Source organism: Triturus cristatus, chromosome 3_1 (assembly GCF_964204655.1).
Source record: "Triturus cristatus chromosome 3_1, aTriCri1.1, whole genome shotgun sequence".
Classification (NCBI taxonomy): domain Eukaryota; kingdom Metazoa; phylum Chordata; class Amphibia; order Caudata; family Salamandridae; genus Triturus; species Triturus cristatus.
The window spans coordinates 678,828,420-678,850,511 of record NC_140583.1 but is presented as its reverse complement, the minus strand read 5'-3'; the positions used below and the strand labels follow the sequence as shown (position 1 = coordinate 678,850,511).

At 46.8% G+C, this 22,092-nt stretch overlaps 1 protein-coding gene across 2 annotated transcripts in view; it reads left to right on the top strand.

The window, feature by feature from the left end:
• Nucleotides 1-8,872, top strand: part of PTDSS2 (phosphatidylserine synthase 2) — a 426,270-nt gene extending 417,398 nt beyond the window's left edge. For both annotated transcript variants that reach the window (XM_085644752.1, XM_085644754.1), the window contains one exon: nt 8,197-8,872. In XM_085644752.1, coding sequence (XP_085500878.1) covers nt 8,197-8,341 — 145 coding nt within the window. In that variant the 3' untranslated portion in view covers nt 8,342-8,872. The remainder of the gene's footprint in view (nt 1-8,196) is intronic.
• The last annotated feature ends 13,220 nt before the right edge of the window (nt 8,873-22,092 follow it).

Here is a 22,092-nt window from a genome sequence, read left to right as displayed (position 1 = left end):
TTTGCGGACGTCCACCCTTGGTACGGATGTGTCGGACCTGCAGACTGCTCTCGGCGACCTCAAGTCGACCAACGACCTGATGGCCCGGCGGCTGGAGGACTTCGAGGGACGGGCTCGACGCAATAACATCCGCCTCATAGGTGTTCCGGAGACCTCCGACAATCGCCCGGTGGATCTTATGGTTGAGGAACTCATCCTCAAACAGCTTGCCCCCGCTGGCCTGAGTAAGTTCTTTGCTGTGGAGCGGGCCCATCGAGTCCCAGGCGGTCGGCCGCGACCGGGAGCTCCCCCGAGGCCTATTGTCGCAAAACTTTTTCACTACAGAGACCGAGATGCGATTCTGCAGGCCTCACGGGTACATGGCCCGGTCCGATATGGGAACTCATCCGTTAACTTTTTCCCGGACTTCACCCAACTGGTCCAGAAACAGCGGATGGGTTTCCAGGGGGTGAAGCGCCGTCTCCGGGACCTGGGTCTTAAGTACTCAATGCTTTTTCCTGCTAAGCTCCGAGTGGAATACGAAGACCGGGCTACCTTTTTTGACTGTCCTGCGACTGTGAGTGACTGGCTGGATTCTCTGCCGGACCGGGGTGACCGGCCTGGGCCTTCTGGTGGTGCCGAGGGTGGCGGGCCTCCTTCGGAGTGACTTTTGGTCCTTGACTTTGACATTTTGTTTTGTTCGGCTGGGTTCTACTTCTTTTGTACATTTTGTTTAATTATGATCTATGTTGGGGGCGGGCAGGGACGGATCCCTTTCCTCCTCCGGGGTCTTTTCGTAGAATGGGGTTTGTAGGGCGACAGGCACACTACAAGTTGGGGTGGTTTTCTGGACCGCAGGGGTGCAGGGTGGGGGGAGTTGAATTTGGGGGGGGTTGGTGGGTGGGAGGGGTTGTTTGGATTTGTGTTTTTTGTTTTCAAGGCGAGGTATTGGCTCTGTTTCAGTTTCAGGTGTCGCGCTATTTGCTGGGGGACCTTTGATCTATTGGAGGGGATGGGGGGGACGGGTTGAGACTGATGTCTTGGAACGTCAACGGATTGGGGGATCGTATCAAACGGGGTGTTGTGCTGCAGTATTTGCGTCGTTTGACTCCTGATGTGGTATTCTTACAGAAGACGCATCTGGTTGGTAATGTTTGTCATGCCATGAACAGGGGGGGGATACCGACTTGTGGCCCATTCCGGTTTCACCACTGGCTCTAGAGGGGTGGGCATTCTCCTACGATCTTCACTTCCGCTAGAGATCACCAGGGTTGTCCTAGACGATAGAGGGCGCTATGTGGCTCTGATTGGGAGGTGGGAGGGACAGTCCCTTTCATTGGTTTCGGTTTATGTTCCCCCGGGCCTCCAGAACTCCACTTTCTCAGACTTGGGTCGTATGCTGCTTGAGCTTCCTGACAGTCTTTTGCTTATGGGTGGGGATTTTAATTCGGTTGTTTCGGGTGATTTGGATCGCCACCCGCCCAGGGCCCTCCCTGCTGCCCAGGCGTGGCTCGGCGGACTCTTGGATACCTTCGGTCTGGTGGATTGTTGGAGGTTAATGCATCCGACACAGTGTCAGTACACATTTCACTCTGGGGCCCATGGGAGTCTCTCCAGATTGGATTATTTTCTTATGCCCGCGGCCCAGACTGCCCGGATTCGAGAGGTCAAGCACTTGGCCCGGGGTATCTCTGATCATTCCCCACTGTGGTTGCTTTTCGACACCGGGATGCGGTCCGCTGGGCGGATTGCCCCTATTAACCCTTGGTACTTGCGCGACCCCAAGATTCGTGATAGCCTTGTTAAGTCGATTGATCAGTATTTTCTCGAGAATGAGGGGTCGGTGTTGTCCTCAGTGTCCCTGTGGGAAGCCTTCAAAACAGTGCTCCGCGGGCATGCCCTATCCCAGATAGTGGAGGCCAAGAGGGTTAAGAATGAGGAGGTGGTGAAGCTGGAGACTGAAATATCGGGGCTGGAGGCGGCTTTGGAGACGGGTGTCACTCAGGATGGGCTTCATGCCCTCAGCTTGAAGCAGTTTGAATATAAGTCTCTTGTCACTGACGCTGCCAAGAGCATGTATAGGGAGCAACAGGGTAGGTTGTATGATGCCGGGGACAAGGCGGGTAAACTGATTGCTTGGTTGGATAAGAAGGAGAGAGTGAATCGTGTGGTCCCGGAGCTTCGGGTTTCGGATGGAGTGTGTGTGACTGACCCTGGTGAGATTGTGGAGTGTTTTGCTGACCACCTCCGGGCGGTGTACTCCCCGGTGTCTGATAGAGATGAGGATGACTCTAGTCTCTTGCTGCGGGATATTGCCTTGCCCGGCCTATCCGTCGAGGACCGTGAGCAGATGGATGCCTCCCTGTCTGTCGCCGAGATTGCTACCGCGATTCGTTCCCTTCGCTCTGGCAAGGCTATGGGCCCCAACGGACTGCCGATTGAACTGTATAAACTACGCCCGGATAAAATCGCGCCCTTCCTCCGTCGTATGTTTCTGGAGTCGCTCGAGCGGGGTTCCCTTCCCGACGACCAGCGTCTGGCTACTATAGTTGTTATTCCCAAGGACGGTAAGCCACGAGACCGCTGTGCCTCATATAGGCCTATCTCCCTACTAAATGCCGAACCGAAAATCCTTGCCAAGGTTCTCGCTAATCGCTTGCTGGGAGTTATCTGTGATTTGATACATCCGGATCAATGCGGCTTTATCCCTCATCGTAATACCGCTCTCAACTTGCGGCGTCTACATGGCGTCCTCGCTAGGGCGGAGTACTTCTCTGAACCGGCCATATTGGTTTCCTTAGACGCCACGATGGCCTTTGATACCATCGAGTGGCCATTCCTTTGGGCCGTATTGGCGAAGTTTGGCTTTGGGGAGGGATTTATTGGTTGGGTGAAGCTCCTCTATGCTGGTCCAATGGCTCAGGTGGTTGTCAATGGGCGGGTTTCTCGGCCCTTCGCGCTCGGGAGGGGTACTAGGCAGGGGTGCCCGTTGTCCCCTCTGCTCTTTGCTCTCGCCTTGGAACCGCTCGCTGCCTGGATCCGCTGGGAGCCCTCGATCAGAGGGATCCGGTGGGCCCCGGGCTTCGAGGATCGGGTCTCGTTGTACGCGGACGATATTCTTCTGTACCTCACCTCGCCGCGGAAGTCGCTCAATGTGCTTTTTGATGTCCTTACTTCCTTCGGGAGAAATTCGGGTTTGATAATTAACTGGTCCAAATCTTGCGTGTATCCTATCTCCGGTGGCCTTCCTCTCTTGCCGCCTCGGCTTCCGATCCAAACGTCTCAATCCGGCTTTAAATACTTGGGGGTATACGTTTCGTTGGATCCGGCGGTCCGCTATGAGCAGAATCTCCTGTCTCCCCTCCGGCGTTTGAGGGCGGACACGGCTCGGTGGTGTAAGTTGCCCTTGTCTCCACTTGGTCGCGCAGCACTGTTTAAAATGATGTCCCTTCCCAGATTTCTTTACGCTCTCCAGAACTCCTTCGATATCATTCCGGCGGCCTACTTTAGGGAAGTGGAGAGTTTGCAGAGGAAACTGGTTTGGGGCGGTCGTGCGCGTATCGCTTTGGCAAAGCTGACTCTTCCCTGGTATGACGGGGGCATCGCGCTTCCTGACATTAGAAGGTACTATTGGGCCTCCCAGCTGTCTGCCATTAACCATGCTACGTACGCTCCTGGCTCGAACCCGGCATATGAGATGGATAAATTCCTGCTTCCCGGCGGTAACTATAACAGAGCGCTTTACTCTCGATCTGCCGGAAGGACCCTCACGGGCCCTACTAGGATTGCGGTACGTGTGTGGAAGGCGGCGAATGTAGCTGTGGGCTGGAGTGGGCGGTTAACGTGTGCTACTCCTCTATTCGCCTCTGAGCGCTTGGGAAGCCTCTGGACAACGAAAGGCTTTGAGCACTGGGATACGATCGGCATTAGCAGAGTGGGGGACCTATGGGTTAAAGGCGCGGTTAAATCCTTCGCGGCGCTTCAGAGCGAGTACGAGCTTAGTGAAAGGGAGTTCTTCCGCTATGCCCAGGTTCGGCACGCCCTAACTCTCGGTCTTTGGGGAGGGGACCACGGTCCCTGTCTCTTCGCCTCTAGAGGACCGTATACTCGACGGACACGTCCCCGACAGTACTATCTCCCTGATTTATAAAAAACTAATAAATAATCGGGCTGATCTCTTGGTGCGTCTTCGGGAGGCATGGACGGGAGATGGGGTGGAGTTGGACGACGAGGACTGGCAGTCTGCGCTGTCATCCCCTAAGGAGGTTGCCATCCCGGCCCGTCTCCGTCTGGTCCAGCTTAAGATTCTCCATCGTGTCTATGTGACGGGTCCCCGTTTGGTCTCGATGGGGTTTTCTGATGACGGGCTCTGTAAGCGTGGCTGCGGGCTCAGTGCCGCCTTTCTCCACATCCTCTGGGAGTGCCGCGAGGTGGCGGAATATTGGCGCCAGGTGCATGATGTTATGAAACGAGTCACTGGGGTCGCTCTGCTGCCGGAGGTGCGCCGATGTGTTCTGAATGTGTGGGAGCCCAGTGACTATAATGCGGCTCAGGCTCGGTGGGCGGCCCTTAGGAACATGATCGCAAAGAGAGATATCGCGCAGCTTTGGGGTTCCCAACGGCCTCCCACCGTGTCCGTATGGAAGGAGTACATGGACTGGTGCATGTTCAGGGAGAAGACGGTGTATGTGGCTCGTGGTAAACCGGGGGCGTGGGGTAGAATCTGGGGTCAGTGGAATGTGTATCGAGGGACTATCTGTTCTCCCCCCCTGGTGGATACGTCTGAGGTTGCCTTGTCCCCCTGATCCTTGAGGGTTCCTTGCTTACTCTGTTCATCTGAGTATAGATTTGGTTTTCCCGTGCCCCCCCCCCTCCCTCTCAGACCCCCCTTTTATTGACCACCCTAGGGTGGTCCTATGTGGAGTTCCTCTGCTATGGTTAGACGCCCTTTCAATGTTTTTCGCCTTGCTTTTTGTTTTTCTTTACTTTGGTTGATAGTTATGTAAAAAGGGTGTATCCTGACTTCCTTTATGTGCAGCTTGATCTCCTGTCATTTAGCGGAGCCCCTGCGGGCCAGTCATTGTTTTTGAACTGCTCGATCATTTCTGCATACTAGCGGCCGGCCCAGGAGGTTGTAGGCCCGTGCTTGTACCCTTTTTCTCTGCACAATAAATTTTTTATAAAAAAAAAAAAAAAGATAGGTAGTTGGGAACTTTCCCTGTCAGAGCATTGTGAGTTAGGCAGCAGATTTTAAAAAGAACTCTTATCCGGACCAGTAGACAATGTAGGGAACGCAAGAGGGGAGTGGATGCCACCCTGGATGGAATATTGCAAATAAAATGGGTGGAGGTGTTCTGCACAACTTGTAGTTTTGACAACGTCACATTTGCTGAGACCAATAGGGCATTGCCATAATCGACATGACTAATAACAAGAGCCTGAACCAAAGTTGTCCTCGCTGTGAGTGGGAAGAAAGCGAAAGCTCGTCTCAGCAGACACATTGTTTGAAAGCAGGAACATATGATGGACAAAACCTGCTCTTTCATGCTAATTGGTTGGTCAACATGGACTTCCAAGTTCTTGACTACCTGTTTGGTTGTTGAAGCTGTACCAAGTCCAGAAGGCCACCAATCAGAGGCCCAAAGCTCTTCGGCCTTGCCAAACTGTAAAATTTCTGTTTTTCTTGCATTCAGCTGGAGACAGTTCTCTGTCATCCAGGCAACAATTGCTTTCATCCAAGCTGAGTAAAATTATTTTGCTTTGACCAGAGCTTTGTCAGAAGAGATTATTAGCTGCGTATCATCAGAGTAAAATTTTATTATTTTGAAATCAAAATCTTTAATAGCCTTGGCAGGGGTGTTACATATATGGTAAAAAGCATGAGGCTGAGACAAATTCCCTGGTGCACCCCCTTGTCCAACATCATGGTGTGAGAATTACATGAACCCAGTCATGGTTTGAGTTCTGTTGGAAAGGAAATCAGCAAGCCAGTGTAGCGCTGCAGCCTGTGGAGTAGCCTAGGATGAGACAGTATCAAACGCTGCAGACAGGTCCAGCAGCACAAGCATGGATGGTAAATTACCATTGAGAGAGCATCTAATGTGGTCAGTGACTGCTACCAGGCTGTCTCTGTGTTGTGTGATGGGCTGAAGCCAGATTTGGACGGGTCCAGAATCTTATTGACCTCTAGGTACCCCATGAGTTGTTTATTTATTAGTCCTCCCAGCAGCTTGCCCAATAAAGGAAGCAACAAGAAAAGATAGTAGTTGGTGAGGTTAGCCAGTGCCACGTTGGCCTTTTTTGAATCGGCATGTTCAGAGCCGCCTTCCAGGTTGGTGGTGTTTTACTGATGTTGACGGATAGATGAGCATAAGAGATCATAGGAGGACAGATATCTAAAGGAAAGCCTGATTTGGCTAATGCAAGCACTTTCTGAATTGTCTCAGGTGAAAAAGCATTAAACTTTCCTAAACTAGTGGCACTGTCAGAGGGGGGCGGGGGGCTGGGTTAAAATGTATCTATTCACGTGCTTGTTTAGACGGTCTAGGGTAGTTCTGATAGATCACTTTGATTTTGTCTTCAAAGTGATTGGCCAGAGAATCACAAAGTGCTTCTGACGCATGTATTTCTTGAGAGCAAGATCCAGGGTTTAAAAACCATTAAGCACTTTAAATAGCTCTTTATTCTTTACCTTACCTAGCAGGGCTCTGCTCTGGGCACATTAAATAGTTATATTTGTACTATCTTCGCATTTCTGTGTTTGCCTAACCAGCCACCCCTCTTCAAATCTTTTATTGTACGTAGGTTCTTGAAGGATTTGCAACATAAGTTTCCTCCTTCTGCCTTTATCATGCCTCAGTGGGTCCTTAATCTCGTCCAGGCGTTTGATGTGCGATCCCTATGAGCCCTTTCACAACGGTCCTCTCGGAATCATTACCATCAAGACGGCCTTCCTGGTTGCTATAACATCTGCACAGAGTGTATGTGAGCTTTAGGCCTTCTCAAGATAGCCTCCATGCCTGAGCATCTACCCAGACAAGCTGGTTTTATTAGCTAGAGCTTCATTTTGGGTGAAAGTTGTCTCTCCCTTTCATGCAGGGCAGTCCATCACTCTGCCTACGTTTTTACGCTCTGCCACATCCCTCCAAGGAAGAGGAGTGACTTCACTGTTGGGACCCAAAATGAGCATTGTCGTTCTACCTTGACGGCACAAAAGAGTTCTGGATAGACAACAAACTCGTCATGTGGGTATGTCGGACAGTAAAATGGAAAGGCTGCGCAGAAGCGCACAGTCTCCTGTCTGATCGTGTTTTGTATTAATATCTTCTACGCATTGGCCAAGAACCAGCTCCCTGAGGGTTTGCCTGCTCATTCTACCAGGGCCAAGATTGCAACCGCTGCATTGGCATGCGGATTCACGGTTCTAGACATCTGCCAGGCAGCATCGTAGGTTTACTTGCACTTGTTCACAAAACACTACTGCCTGCACAGTCCGGTCCGTCGGGATGGGCACTTTGGCCATTCGGTCCTCCACTACTTTTTGGTACGAACCACCTCCCTGAGGAATCTGCTGCTAGAAGTCTCTATCAGATGGACAAGTTATGTACCTTTGGTAACACCTTATCTGGTAGAGAATCTACCTAGCCGCAAATTCTTTACTGACACACACATCCTTCCCGCTCTGCTATCTGATTGCTAGGGATAGGGCTTTCCCCCATTTAAGGCCCTAGTTTTCCACACCAGTGGTCAGTATTCTTCGTGACTCAGTGCTAGTGACATGGAAAGTCACGAAATATAGCTGACGTCAGTGCTGTCCAGTGGTGCATATATAAGCAACCGCGCAAGTCACCTCCACTGCGGACGACAATGCCACGCAGAGTCAAATGACGCTACCTTCCGGCACGCAGGAGTACTGCTCACAAAATTTTCCAGATTCAGTCTGGGGATAATTCTAAAGTAAGGAATATGCTGCTTGATAATCTCTACCAGATAAAGCATTATAGAAGGTAAGTAACGTGGCGTATTTGATAGACATGTAACCATTGCATGAGAGTACAAAGTATTGAATCTGGTCCTTATGCATGGCATAACATAGCTGTTTAGTGTTACCTTGCAAAAGCCTACGTCATATGGTGAATAATGTTTTTGTTTATTAACTTTCAAATAAATACTTTAAAATTTACAGATTTTTTTTTATTTTTTTTTTTATTATTCTAGAGATATCACATTGCGATATAAAGAAATCAGAAGACAGAAGCAAGAAAGTACACACACTAAAGAGACACCGTTGTGTAATGGAGATGCAGATTGTGACATTTTTGATCGTGAAAATATAAACAGTATGAAAAAAAAGATTCTCTGAAAATTGAATAACAGACTGAATGCCAACAGATCCAAATATATATTGTCAAAGGTCAATTGGCTGCAGAGCCAAATACATGGTCCTCTGCTCCTGCTCAGACTTTCGGGACTAATTCAGTTTGACTTGCTTCTCTGCTTTCACTTTATCTCTTGAACTTACACTGGAATGGGGCTAATATCAGAGGAAAAGCACTAAAAATGACAGTCGGAAGCAAGATGAACATTACTCAGTATTTCTAAACCAGTAATACGTTTCCCTCTGCAATTTAGAACTTATTTTACTTGAACTTGAAATAGAATATTCTATGAATTGTTTCATTTGTATATTTTGAGTGTATATCTTCCTGTTGTAGTTTTGATAAGGGCTTGATTTATCATAGATCAAGATTGCACCTTTTATGTACCTTAATGAACAAAGAAAGATAATAATGCACTACGCTTTGTGCTACCATCCGTACTAATTCCTATTGTGAAACTCCCCCCTAGTACGAAGCACAGACCTCAGGATATTAAAATGTTTTTAAAGTAAAAACCATTGTTAAATTGGTTGTGTCTCAAATCCAGCTCATTTTGCCTTCATTAGCAGTTTTGAATTTCATGTTCTGTTTATTGAATTGACTTGGATACCATTCAGATCCTGCTCCTAATTCTATGTTAATCTCAATGGGTAGATGACATTTTATACAGGACTTTATTTATAGTTTCCAATAGTCCCGACATTTCGTCTGTGCTCGACTAGAGCCAAAAGTTATAATATATACCCAATCCAAGAGTGAACATAGTGCAGAAGAGCGGACCAATAAAGAGTATATCGGGCATGCAGGAGAGACTTCAGAATACATTTGGTATCGTGCTCTTTGTTCTGAGAAGCCAAAGTATTTTGTAAGTATTCATTATTAACATTAAAGTGGGCCATAAAAAATGAAACGCTATTATAGTTAACTGGTAAAAAGAATGCACAGGCAGGAATTAAAAATTTGAATAAATGGTAAATACATTAAATTGTATACAGGTCAAACAACGGACTGTGTATAACTTTCTTCCGGTCTTCTAGAAATGCAAAAACCTTTTCTCGGGTCAGTGATGATCAGTGTACCCTTTGTGGAGTACTGTTCAGACTTCATAGGCAAGGGAACTTGGCTGACTAATTTAGTGTCCCGGTGTCTTGGACAGGTGTGCAGAGTTAGCAAGTCCTGAAACAGTATGTTTAGATGCGGGCAAGTGTAATTAAAAGTGACTTAGAAATAACTCGAAACAACCAATCCAAATGAAGGTCTAATGAAGTTTAATTGATAGCAACAGTAATTCATGAGATAACAGAAATGTCAACAAGCATTGGTAAATGCATTAGGTTTCGCATCTGTTATTAATAATACGCGTTTTTTTTTTGTTAAGTTGTAGCTTGGTGAGCAGTTGTGTAATATAAGTTACTGAAACTTTGTTAAAGTTTTATACCTTACAATTGCCTAATAGAAATAATAGGCAGTGACCTGCCATAAAATTTACTGTGTTTAATTAGAGACAAACTTCATAAGTAATGTGTACATGACAGATGGATCAGGGACGGCGCTTGCAGTGAGGTTGGCATAGAAAGAGATGTGTTGGCTCTAGCTGATGGAGGGATATTCCTTCACTATGGTGTGTCATACTAGGGAGACAAGTTGCTCAATGGTGTGAGTATTTCAGTCCAGAGACCACTTGAATCAAGTTGAGAGCAAATGTTTAAGGATTCCCAGATGCAGAGATTGTTGTGTGTTTTGATGATGATGATGCTGGTGGTAGTGTGAAGGAAGCCATCTGCAAATGCTCTGAGATTTGAAGGAGTGCTTTCAATCATGAGCAATGAGAATGTGATAGTTTGGGTAAGTAAGCAGCTGACAAAAAATTATTCTTATTCGAGATTGGCAAGCTTGAGGTCATTAAGGAGTGATGGAAAACAACTGCTAGTGCTTGTCCAGTTTTCTTGGGTTGAGGATTCCCTGTGTGGGTGTAAAATCCTTGTAAAGTATGGGTAATGGATAGTCTTCGAGGCAGATTTTAGAAATGAAGGCTAGTCAAACCCAGTTAAGGTGATTGTTATTCATAGATTATGTGTTTATAGAAGACGGCTCTGCTGGGGGTTGCGAGGGTTTTGTAAGAGGGGGACCGAGGGTGAGGTACGGTGGTTAGTAGGCCAGGATGCAGAAGGGGAAGAAGAAAAGGAGAGGTCCTCCTTCTGACTCATTGGTAGGAATGGTTATATGTATTCACAGTAGAATGACAATAGGCTGTGCACAATGTAACATGATTAGGGAGTGGAGCCAGCAGTCAAGGGTGCAATAAACTAAAGAAAAGAAAGGCCTCCCAGTAGTTCAGGTGCCTAAGATCAGGACAGACCAGACAAATGGAAGCACACAGAGTAGCCCCTCGGAGGTTCAGAACGAGGATCCGCAAACAGAAACAAATCAATCACAAATCACACAAAAACAAAGAAAGGGTGTAGAGAGGAACAGAAAAAGAATGCACGGGGAAAAAGAAATGTGGAAAAAATGCAGTATAATTAAATTTTAAAAATCGTCACACTAGCTTTCCCGGTTCAAATGTCACTGTGCTGCATTGAATCTGCAGCTCAGAAGTAGTCTTCAGCAGTGCCCATCAATAGAGCTGAAACAACTTTCTGAGTGGGAGGATGGCCGTTGGTGTGGGCTCACTCCTATTAATGGAGTTTAGAAACGGTCATTGTTCAAAGTATGGCTGAGCATCATTATGACTACAGATATTTAAAAATATTTTAATGGAAGAGAGAAAAAAAAGGGGGGGAGGAAAAAGGTGGGAGGAAGAATTAGCTCTGATAATACGCTTGGGTTCTCAGTCGAATCAGCCATGATTCAACCTTGACAAGGACATGCTCAAATTCCATATGGTGAGTGGAAAAGAAAAACGCATGACTCTGGTAGACCAGTCTGCAATAAGTCTAGTCTATAAACATGAGAAGCATGTAGAAAGGTGAGAACTCAATGAACAATCAATTGTGGAGAACAAAAAGGTGATTATCACTGTAATCTCTCAAACATATCATGCGATGTTGCATGCCACCAAGGTTATCATACTGTGCGTGCAACCTAAAGCTAGCCACTTTACCAAATGCAAGATGCACAATGCGATACTGCCACATAAATGGAATGCCGGGTACCAAGATTGGAATAGAAAACCACTTCAAATGAAGGCTTTTCAAAGGGGTTGAAGGACTGCAAGTATCTGATCGCCCAAAGCCAGGGGATCAGCCTTCTCAGTCGAAGGGCTTCAAAATCAGATTACTGAAAAGTGAATCAATAAATTAGTCAGCACATGCGTAACCAAGATATTATTGGAAGATCATAGGCAAAAAGGAAAATCAGGCCCAGCATAGACAATGCAGGTGTCTGCCAGAGCCCAAACACCAACCTTCACGATAGCCGATGGCTACATATAGCAACCAGTCATAGTCAATGAATGAATAAATGATGATGTCCAGGATCATGGGCCAGGGACACACAGAATCTTTGTAAATAACCAAAATGAAGAAATCATTAAGGAGCTATATAAAAAGGCATAAAATTGCTACTCCCGTCCAAAGTATTAGGGCGAAATCCTAACCATCAGTGCTGTCAAGAGGACGTAGGCGCCATATAAACAAAGAAGGGAGGGAATTGGGGTAAATCAAGAGGAGCGCAATTTTAGCTGCCGACCTTGGAGCTGGGGAAACCATCATCCTTTGAGTATGGACAAATCAACTATTCTTCCCCATTCCTTCCGAAAATTGTGGGCTTGTGCAGTGTAACTGATGCTCATGTAATGCGCTCCAATACCTTCGGTTCATGTTGGTTTTATATAAAACTGCAAAAAAGAAAAAGTATAAACACAAAAGTGCTGCGCCTACCTAATATATTAGGGCGAACTACATGCCAAGGTACGGCACACAATGTAAAAGGTTGCTACATCATTCCGTGTCCAAAGCTACTACTGCACCATGGAACCAATCAAAGGAGAGGAAAATAGAATCAATAAGTGGGGCCAATATAGCGCTATATGAGACATTTACAAAAAATGCTGCACCTACCCAATGTAAGCTAAATGTACTGCATACAATTATTAATGTCAGTACTGCATATCGTGCCCCGAACAATTACCTCATCCTTGGTATGACAGGAGTAAATTAAATTATGCCCTACAAGAAACACACAAAAGGGCTAGTGATCATTCCTAAGGAACAGCCCACAGGACTATGTATGTAGTGGCTGACAATAAAGCTTATGATGTGCACCATGCGGGAACTGGGTGAGCAAGCATTCAACCAATGTGAGGGTGGCATCCACATAGAGAGGTATGGAAATCAACGAGGGACTAGAACGGGAAGGCCCCCAATGCTATCCCAGTTATGCGTGGGCCTTATTGGAGATAGGTGATAATAGGACAAAGTGCAAATTTCAATGGGGAAACTATATACAGAAAGTCTGGTATCGATGTAAAGCGCAAATAGGAATGAGGTAGAACATAATGCATTTACCGCTCTTGTGGGGAAAAAAAATACATAAACCATTTAAGAATAAAGAAAATAATCTGGCATTGCAATAATAACCATGTAAACAAAGGCACACAAAGCCAATGGTAACACAGTGCCCGTGAAAGTAAATGGTATACAGCGTTAACAAAAAAGTAGTTTGAAGCACCAATGCATAATCGGGAATTGCAATAGGAAATATGTAAACAAATAGTTTTTTTTCTTATCATGGTTTGCTCAACCGCCAAAGCAGGAAAAAACAGTATCGCAGGAGGGGAGAGGACGTGAAAAAATAGTTATACCAAAGCGGACGTTAACAGTATTTCGGCAACGGGAAACTGATAATAGAAGCAGACGAGGAACAAGCATTGTTAAATGCAGGAAAATATGCTACAGCCAATAGAAATTGAGGGAAAGGAATTGGCACATACAGAAACCAATGAGAAGCCAGTAAAAAGAGGAGGCATGATGTAAGTTCCTTTTAAGTTTAATTAAAAAAAAGAATAAGCAAATGTTAGCATAATAGAGAATGCAATACAGATAAAGAACCCTTCCGTTCCTTGTAAGCAACGCTGGAGACCGCTGCACAGTGGCATGTGATACCTTGTGTCGAAGTTCACCAATATCAGTAGATGCAGCATTTTATAACTAATAAGTTGTCAGTCCTTCTCATGGATCCAGTGGGTACACATTGATGTAATTCTGCTGGCTAAAATTCTGATCATGTGGCCGTTTGTCCATGTACAGCAAATACAGCAAATGTTGGTCTCCTCTGCTTGCCCGTATAATCCCATTCCAGATTGCGAACTTCCCATCAGAAGCTTCCGTCCTTGTAAATGGTGTATAACATAGTGACGAGGCTTCTCCCAGTTGTAACAAAGCTTGTGCACCCGGATCAGTCCGGATTTATGCCGGCCAAAATACTGCATTAAATCTGCGGCGACTGAACGGTGTGCTCGCTAGAAAAGACACAATTCAGGAAAGCGCCACCATACTGTCCTTGGATGCTCATATGGCCATTGACACCGTAGAATGGCCCTATGTTTGTTGTCCTGCAGCGTGTGGGTCTGGGGAAATCCTATGTCGAGTGGATCCAACTTTTATATGCAGAACCTCTCATACAGGTGGTGAATGGGCATACGTCAAAGACCTTTGCTTTGCACCTAGGGACAAGACAGGGTTGCCCTTTGTACTCAATTATATTTGCACTAATTCTCGTGCCTTTGGCACGCTGGATACGATAGGACCCTTTGATACGTGGGTTAAAGTGGGCAAATGAGTAGGAAGATAGAATCTCGCTTTACGCTGACAACATTTTGATATATGTGGCGTCCCTCGAGCCCCAATTAGCCGGATACTCCAGCTCTGTTCCAACTTGGAGAGGTACTCGGGATACACCATCAATTGGTCTTAATCGGTAATATATTTGCTCCTCAGACCCGCAACGGTCCTGCCGGCGGAATGCGGAGCAACTGTAGTGACAGTCATGTTTTGATATCTAGGAATATTTGTGACGGCTAATCCAAAACTTTTTACGAACAAAATCTTCAAGGCCCTCTAACTCATCTACAAGGCAATGTCCGGCATTGGCGTGCATTACCACTATCCCTGCTGGGGCGAGCGGCATAATACATAATGATGGCCTCCCCAGTTTCCTAAACGCCCTACAAAATACGCAGTACAGCGTCCCTGAAACTTACTTCGAATCGATAGATGGCGAAGTCAGAACACTGCTCTGGGATGGGAAGCCACCCTGCATTGCAGCCCTCAAGCTGGTTCGGGGATGGTATGTTGGGGGGGATAGCCTTACCAGATATTCGAGTCTACTATTGGGCAGCACACCTGTCGATCATTAATAAATGGATATACTGCGCGCAGCAGGAACCAGCTTGCCGCATGGATAAGTGGCTGATGGGCAATGGGGGGATTCTGAGAAGCATTATATACGAAGCCAAATAGGCAGTATCTCACCAGCCCAATGACCCTCACAGTTGCCCTATAGCACACCACTACGAAAAAATTAGGCTGGTATAATAAAGTGACGCTAAAAACACCCCTATGGCATGTAGAGATATTGGGGAATTTAAGCAGATATCAAGGGTTCAACAAATGGGATTCCAGTGGCCTATCACAAGTAGGTAGGAGACTTGGTTAAACAAGCATTGGCATAGCCAATAGGTCTCGCTTTTGGGACCTTATAAGTATTTAGTTATGCAACTGTTGCATGGCTAAACACTTATAAGGTCCCAAAAGCGAGACCTATTGGCTATGCCAATGCTTGTTGAGAGCGGGTCGGATGAGGACGCACATTATCGCAGTGTGGTACAGGGCAGGCGCACGTTTTCTCCGGCTCTCTCAACACAGGAACATGAGCGGAGCGGTTTAAAAGCCACCCTCTGCCTTGCCTTTCCCAGGCAGCACAGCAGGATGTAATGAGGGGGCGACTCCGTGTCCCATCAGCCCAAGCCAGACTCAATAGCAGCCCGCCCCTGGGTCTCCTCACACATGTGTATATGTAATATTTACTCACTCATTATTTCCATGCACTGGCACTTTGTCCTTAATTGCACCAGACATTCAGAAAGTAATGACTCAGGAGTCCACTTGCCATCAGTACGATTTTGTAGCTTTTAACCGTTTCTATACCGGTGACATCTGCTTCATTCTCATCTGCGTCGCGCGAGCTCGTTGGTCGCATTAAGGACAATTATTGAAGGAGTCTGGTGTTTAGCGTGTGCTTTTGTATTTTTCACTGCGCGTTCTATAATCATGTAATGGTTTCAATTAACTGTATCGTAATGAATAAATACAAGAGCTATGAAATATATGCATATGGGAAAGTGACCTTAAATATTTTTGGTGCAGTCCTTTTGAAACCGTAATCCGGCCCGACCAAAACAGTCCTATTTCTATGTCGGCGGCCGTCCAGGTTGTTTCATTCTGAAAATCCGGTCACCTCATGCTAAATGCTCATTATGTGGGGTGCAAAGCTGGCCTTGTTTCCAGTGCGAGCATGGTACTCGAGAGTCTGTGGCTGTAATGTACTCGGCAGTGTTTTGATTTGTTAAAAAGTGCCAGGGCACTCCTCACGAGCCCTTTGCAACGTGCACTTACCCATTCATTGCCCCTGCCATCTCTGCCAATGACAGTGCCAGCACAATTACTAGCAAGCCCCCAGAGCCATAAGAATGGCATGGGCAGCAGGTATTGGTCATTATTAATGTATATTGAATTAATAAACAACAGTTGTTGTAAATAAGAGAGACCGCCCCACCAGGCGACTGACTCTCATAAGCATCGGTGTTGACAATTAAAAGCTGGTGTTGAGCACACAAACCACCGGCTCAAATTAAGCACTCTAGGTCCTGCGGGACTTGCAAGCCCAGGGGTGAGGGCAGGGAGGTAGCTTGATGGAGAGAAGAGGCAGTCGGCTGGTACAAAGTGTGGACTTGGAGCTACGGTGTCAGTCAGGTGGCTTGCCAGATGAAGAGGTTGATGGCCATCTAGGAAGGGCTCTGGTCTGTAAAACGACAAGGCGGGTTTGCAGCGTGTGTGAGCTTGTATCTCTGAAACATAAAGCGCCCCTCTTGTGCAGTGACCGCCTGTGGTGACTTGCGCAGTTTGGCCCATCATGTGTCTTAGCCCCGGCTCTGGCTCCGCCTCCCGGAAGCGGTCCAAGGTTGTGTGCGGCTGTGCAGCCGAGGATCCCAGGATGCGGCGGCTGCTGTTTGCCTTCCGAGCTTGACAAACACTGAGCACTTTTCCCTCTCGAAGTTTGCGAACTCGTCCATGTGATGTGTTTAAGGGGAAGGAGAGAGGGGGGGGTCGATGGGCCATCGCCCAGGTGGCAGCGAGCCCGGCTCTCACTGCAGGGTGAGAACAAGGAATAGGGAATGTAAACGATTGGGGCAGGGGGCTGCAATTATAAAAGGTGCACGGTAAATTTGACAGTAACATTCCATCTAGAAAGTATGTGCATGCATAATTTTTCAAAAAAAGTTTAATAAAAATAGACCAGTCATGCTATTATTAAACCATTGAGGGTAAAGATAGTAATAAAACGTAGCAAGTGCCCTGTGCCAATGGCATTCCAGTGAGAGTGCCTGAGTCACTGGCCCTGAAAGTTTTTGGAACCCTGACACACACACACTGACACTTTGAGGTGCCTGTGAAGTCATCCCGCACCATGCCTTTAAATATGGAATCGAGAGTCTCCCTGGTGTCACACGTCTCGCGTTAGAGCGCAGTGCTAGTGGGGAATGAAGGCAGATCGAAACTCCAATAAAACAAGCAAGAAGTGGGATAAGGGAGGGGGTGGTAAATGGTGTGCACTTTCGCGGCCGCTTTGATGTTCTCAGTGGCCACGCAGCTCACTGAGAACATCAAAGCGGCCGGGAAAGTGATCAGCAGGCTGCCAAATGGTGCGCGCGTCCGGCGCACATGCACTGTAGTTGGGGGCCTGAAAAGCACTAGTTTGCACTTCCAAATCCCACTTTCTATAGCTCTCGCCAGAGCAGCGCTAAAGCGCTGGCTCAGGCGAGACCTAAAAAAAGGAAAATACTCGCATTTGCCGACTTACCACAAGAATACCCGTTGTCCGCGTGGGAATCATTCAGATACTTGCAAATACAACACTCTGAGAAGAAGGTGAAATACCGGAGGCCTCACCTCTGGAGGATAGGCTGCTCACGGAATACATAGACAGCATGATAATATCACTCACTTATCGGAAGATAACTAACAATTCTCATGACCCCTTGAGACGCCTATATGAGCGCTGGCAGACGGATCTGGTGCACCTAGAGAAACAGGACTGGCGCGACACGCTATCCTGCCCTCCCCCCCCCCCCCCCCCCACCCCTCCCCCGAGAAGTTGCCATATCATCCAGGTTGAGGATAATCCAACTAAAGGTTCTCCACAGAACATATATTTCATGTACATAACTGGTCAAGATGGGTTGATGTAGCGACGCAAAGTGTAGAAGGAATGTGGGGGGCGGGGGGATTGACACCTTTTATCACACACTCTGGGAATGCCTGGCTATCCAGACATACTGGAACACAGTAACTGCAGAAGTGAAGGGGGGTGAGTGGCGATACCCTGCCTCTGTCACCCAAAGTTTGTCTGCTCAATGTGTGGGAGGACACTGACCTGACCCGCATGGATCAACTCTGGATTGCTATTAGTTTTATAATCGCTAAGCGAAACATTGCCCGTAAGTGGGGTGTGCCCGAGCCACCAACCCAAGAGAGTTGGGAGTGGGATATGGACTGGTGCATGTTTGCTGAAAAGGCGGTCTACATGAATACTGGATGCCCCAAGGAGTGGTATCGGGTATGGGGGAAATGGAACATACATAGGGGCAACATTTGTACTTCCCCTTCCGGGAAGTGGTCCACCATGGTCAATACACTTTGCAGATGCCATCGCTGATGAATGGGGGTGGTGAGAGACCGCAGGGTGACGAACGGGTATGGGAAGTATAACTGCTCTATCTGATGTAAGCTGTTTTGTCTATATGGATATATGCTGTACTGGCTACTTCAATAAAAAAGAGTTTACAAAAAAAAAACTGTGTAATGGAAAAAGAGTAAAGGTGAAAGCCAACCAAAAGGCAGTCGCTATATTCAGGTTTGCTGTGGACAGGAAAGGGTTCTTGGCTGTGGCCGAGGAAATGTACAAACAGGTTTTTGTATGTTCAGTATTGCCTGCTGTAGATGTTTTAGATAGGAATTAGTCCATGCTCGGGATGTGTTGAAGTATATAGTAAGGTTGATTTGTTCAGGGTGTAGGAGGTAACAAATTGGGGAGTGGGTATGATAAGAAAAGAAGGTAGATTTTGACATTTCAGAAAAGCAGATAATTTCTATTTTAGAGGTCTTGAGCTTATGTCTAATGGCTAAACTGTGGCTGATGGCTGAGACAGTTGGAGAAAAAGAGTGAATTTGGGGCTGTAGGGCAAATTTTGGGTGTCCGCGTTAAGATGCACAGGAAGAGATTATTTTGTGGCCATGCACCTCATCTTTGGGCAGTCCGACCCTTTCTACAGTGCCCACGGGTCCAGGAGGAGCCCATACTGGTCTCCCATGGGTGGGCTTGCCCTCCCACAGACAGTCGTGATCCAGGGATGGGTCCAGAGCGGCACCTATTGAATGACCTCAAACTTCTCCGGCGCCTGCTCCATTACCGTCAACCCCAGCACCCTATCATACCTGACTCCACCACGGAGATGGATGGAAGTCATCCAATGCTAGCTCCAGCGCTGACGGGGGACAGACTCCCTATGTTGGAGCTGGTGACTTATTTCTGTGACAGTCCTGAATTGGGTGATGATTTGGCGGGGTCTGGAGACCCTTCTGGATACCAGCCCTTAGAAGTTCCACCTGGAATGAGTACCTGGGGAGCTGTCCATTCCACTGGCATCTGCCAGACACTAGCCTGATCTCTCCTTCGCCATGGCTACGGAGGAAGATTCTTCTTGGATTTAGCACTACCCTCAGTGGCTGTCACGGCAGCATTCTTGACAGAGGTGCTTCAGCTCAGAGTTGCCCCAACCAAACCATTAATCCCATTTAAAGAAGCCCTTACCAACGTCCTACTCTGGTCTGGTCTAAGCCTGCACAGAAGTTCCTATGAATAGGACAATTGTCCTCCACCATCGCCCCTACCAGGGGACTCCAGTTTTCTCACCCAGCAACCCACCCCAGAGAGCCTGCTGGTCTAGGCTTCCACCTCCAAATCAACCCTCAGAACATTCCCTGCCACTCAGTGGATTGGGAATCCAGAAGACTGGATACCTTCGAGAAGATGATGTTCTCTTCTGCCAGCCTAGCACCGAGGTTGATGAGCACTGCATACCTCTTGGCTGATACTCCCATACAATCTGGGACTCGGTTGTGCAATTGCTGCCCATGGTTTCGGAGGAGGCCCGAGACATCGTTTCTCAAGCAGATGCTGATGGGAGAGATGCAGCTAAGTTCACCATAAGATGTGGCTGGAAATGACAGACTTGCTGGCAGAGTGATTTCATCATCCCTGGCCCTTAGGTGCAACGCCTGTTTGTAAACCACTTGCATCTCTGGAACCACTTGCATCTCTGGAACCACTCGCTTCTCAACCAGGTGTGGCACCTAAGGGCCGCCCTTAGGCACCACAGCTGGTTGAGAACCACTCACTTATAAACAATACCTTTGATGGCTCACGTCTGTTTGAAGAGAAGACAGATGAGTTTGAGTTTACATCATCGTCTACGCAGCTTTTCAGGAGCTAATATTCACATTTATATCAATCTAATAGCCTACATAATGTATGGAACTGGCATTAATGGAAGCCATCCTTACGGATAATTAGTGTTCATACAAAATAATTCAGGTGAGATTTTGTTGGCTGACTAAAAGAATTTCGCAACATTTCAGAAGTTTATTTCCAGAGCTTAGATTGTCATGGATTAAAGCATTTTAAAGCATAATTTGGGCTCAGTAATTATACTACCTATTTCAATTTCAAGCCGACTTTGTGTCACATGAGACTAGGGGGGAGCAGCAAGGCATTTCTGTAGAAGATGATTCTTCAGGCACCCCTAAAGTGGTTCAAAAAGTGATCTAGTCTGAAAGTGAAGGGTAGGGAGATCCGTAACTCTGGAGCCTTGCGCTTCTTCTCATGCTATAGTCCCTTATACAGCCATGTTTTTTTGATTTAATGCTACAGTTAAATACTTTAGTGCTTAAATATGTGGTAAATGCACACCATGAGCCTGCGTGATTTGTTTCTTTAGATGTCTATGGAACACATTTGAAATCAAAAAAAAACATTTACTGGCTTCTTGTTTCACTATGGGCCAGATTTAGGAATACATATACTGGTCACAAGCCCCAGCGGTTCACTGAATTGGAGGGTTTGCAACCAGTAAATGCGCTTTTTGAATGTACTAAACACATTTAGTTGATGCAGTAACAGTTTACCAAATCGCTAATTAGGGTTAAGAAACCATACTGAATTAATATTCGGAAGGTGCGTGTTTAGGATGCCCTTATAAAATCCCAATTCCGTATTGTATGTATTAATGTGTTATAACCGAAATCCAGTCATAAAAAATGTGTATTTCACCGACTACTGAAAAGTCATTCTCAAAAGAAAAGGTGTCCTAAGGGAACCCTCCTGTGTAAGTGGTCAAAAAAGAATTTTTTAGGCATAAGCAAAACTTTTTCAATCGTTTTTCTTTAAGGTAAATGATCTACATTAAAAAAAAATTGCTTTATTTAAAAGCATTCACAGACATGGTGGTCTGCTGATCCCAGCAAACCATCATTCCAGTGATGCAAAAAATCGTAGTGTTCGCAATTTGCAACCTACCTCATTAATATTAATGAGGTAGGTCAGATTCTAACCTACTATGATTCAGATTTTTAAGAATCAACCTATTAGTACATAGGTTGGTTCATAAAAACCTATACTGGTTTAAAATATACAGGTCATGAAATGCGACCAGTATTTTGCGACCAGATATTAATATAAATGACCCTGTGTTCCCTTCCTTTCTTCTATGGTTTCTGCTTTTGCATTTTTATTCTATCTTCTTAGTCAGTGTTGTCTTCCGTTTAGGGCATTCCCAAGTGCCACTTTGATATCTGAAAGAAACACGTTAGTTAGATTCCTCACCTTAGAATATCCCCAGGCGTCAGACTGGATCCGGAAGATTTTTCGTCAGCAATACCCCTTGCGCGTCGCTAGGCGTCGTCTGCGGCTCCGCGTCCGTCGTCGGCGTCGTGCGCCGGGATGACGTCGTCGGAGTACTTAGACGCCACCCTCGCGCGCTGACGTCAGTTCTTCTTTTTTCCGCGCCAGTAAGCGCAGATCCGGGAGAGCTACCCCTTTTAGTCTTTTTTGACTAAATCTTTTTTGATCATTTTTGATCCTTGTCTGTCGACATCTGGTGCCGGTAGGATGCCTGGGTTCAAGGCTTGTGAAGATTGTCATCGACTGATGTCGGTGACCGATCACCACCGCCGGTGCCTCTACTGCTTAGGCCTCGACCACGATGCGGAGTCGTGCAACGACTGTCAGGCCCTGACTTCGAAGGCTAGGCGGGAGCGGTCCCGCAAGCTTCTCGAGCTCCGCCACTCGGCTCCGCGTCGTGCGCGATCCCGGTCCAGGAGGAGGTCCAAGGATCGCTCGCGGAGCCCTAGCCGACGCCACCATCGATCGTCGGGCTCCAAGTCGTCGGGTAAGTCCA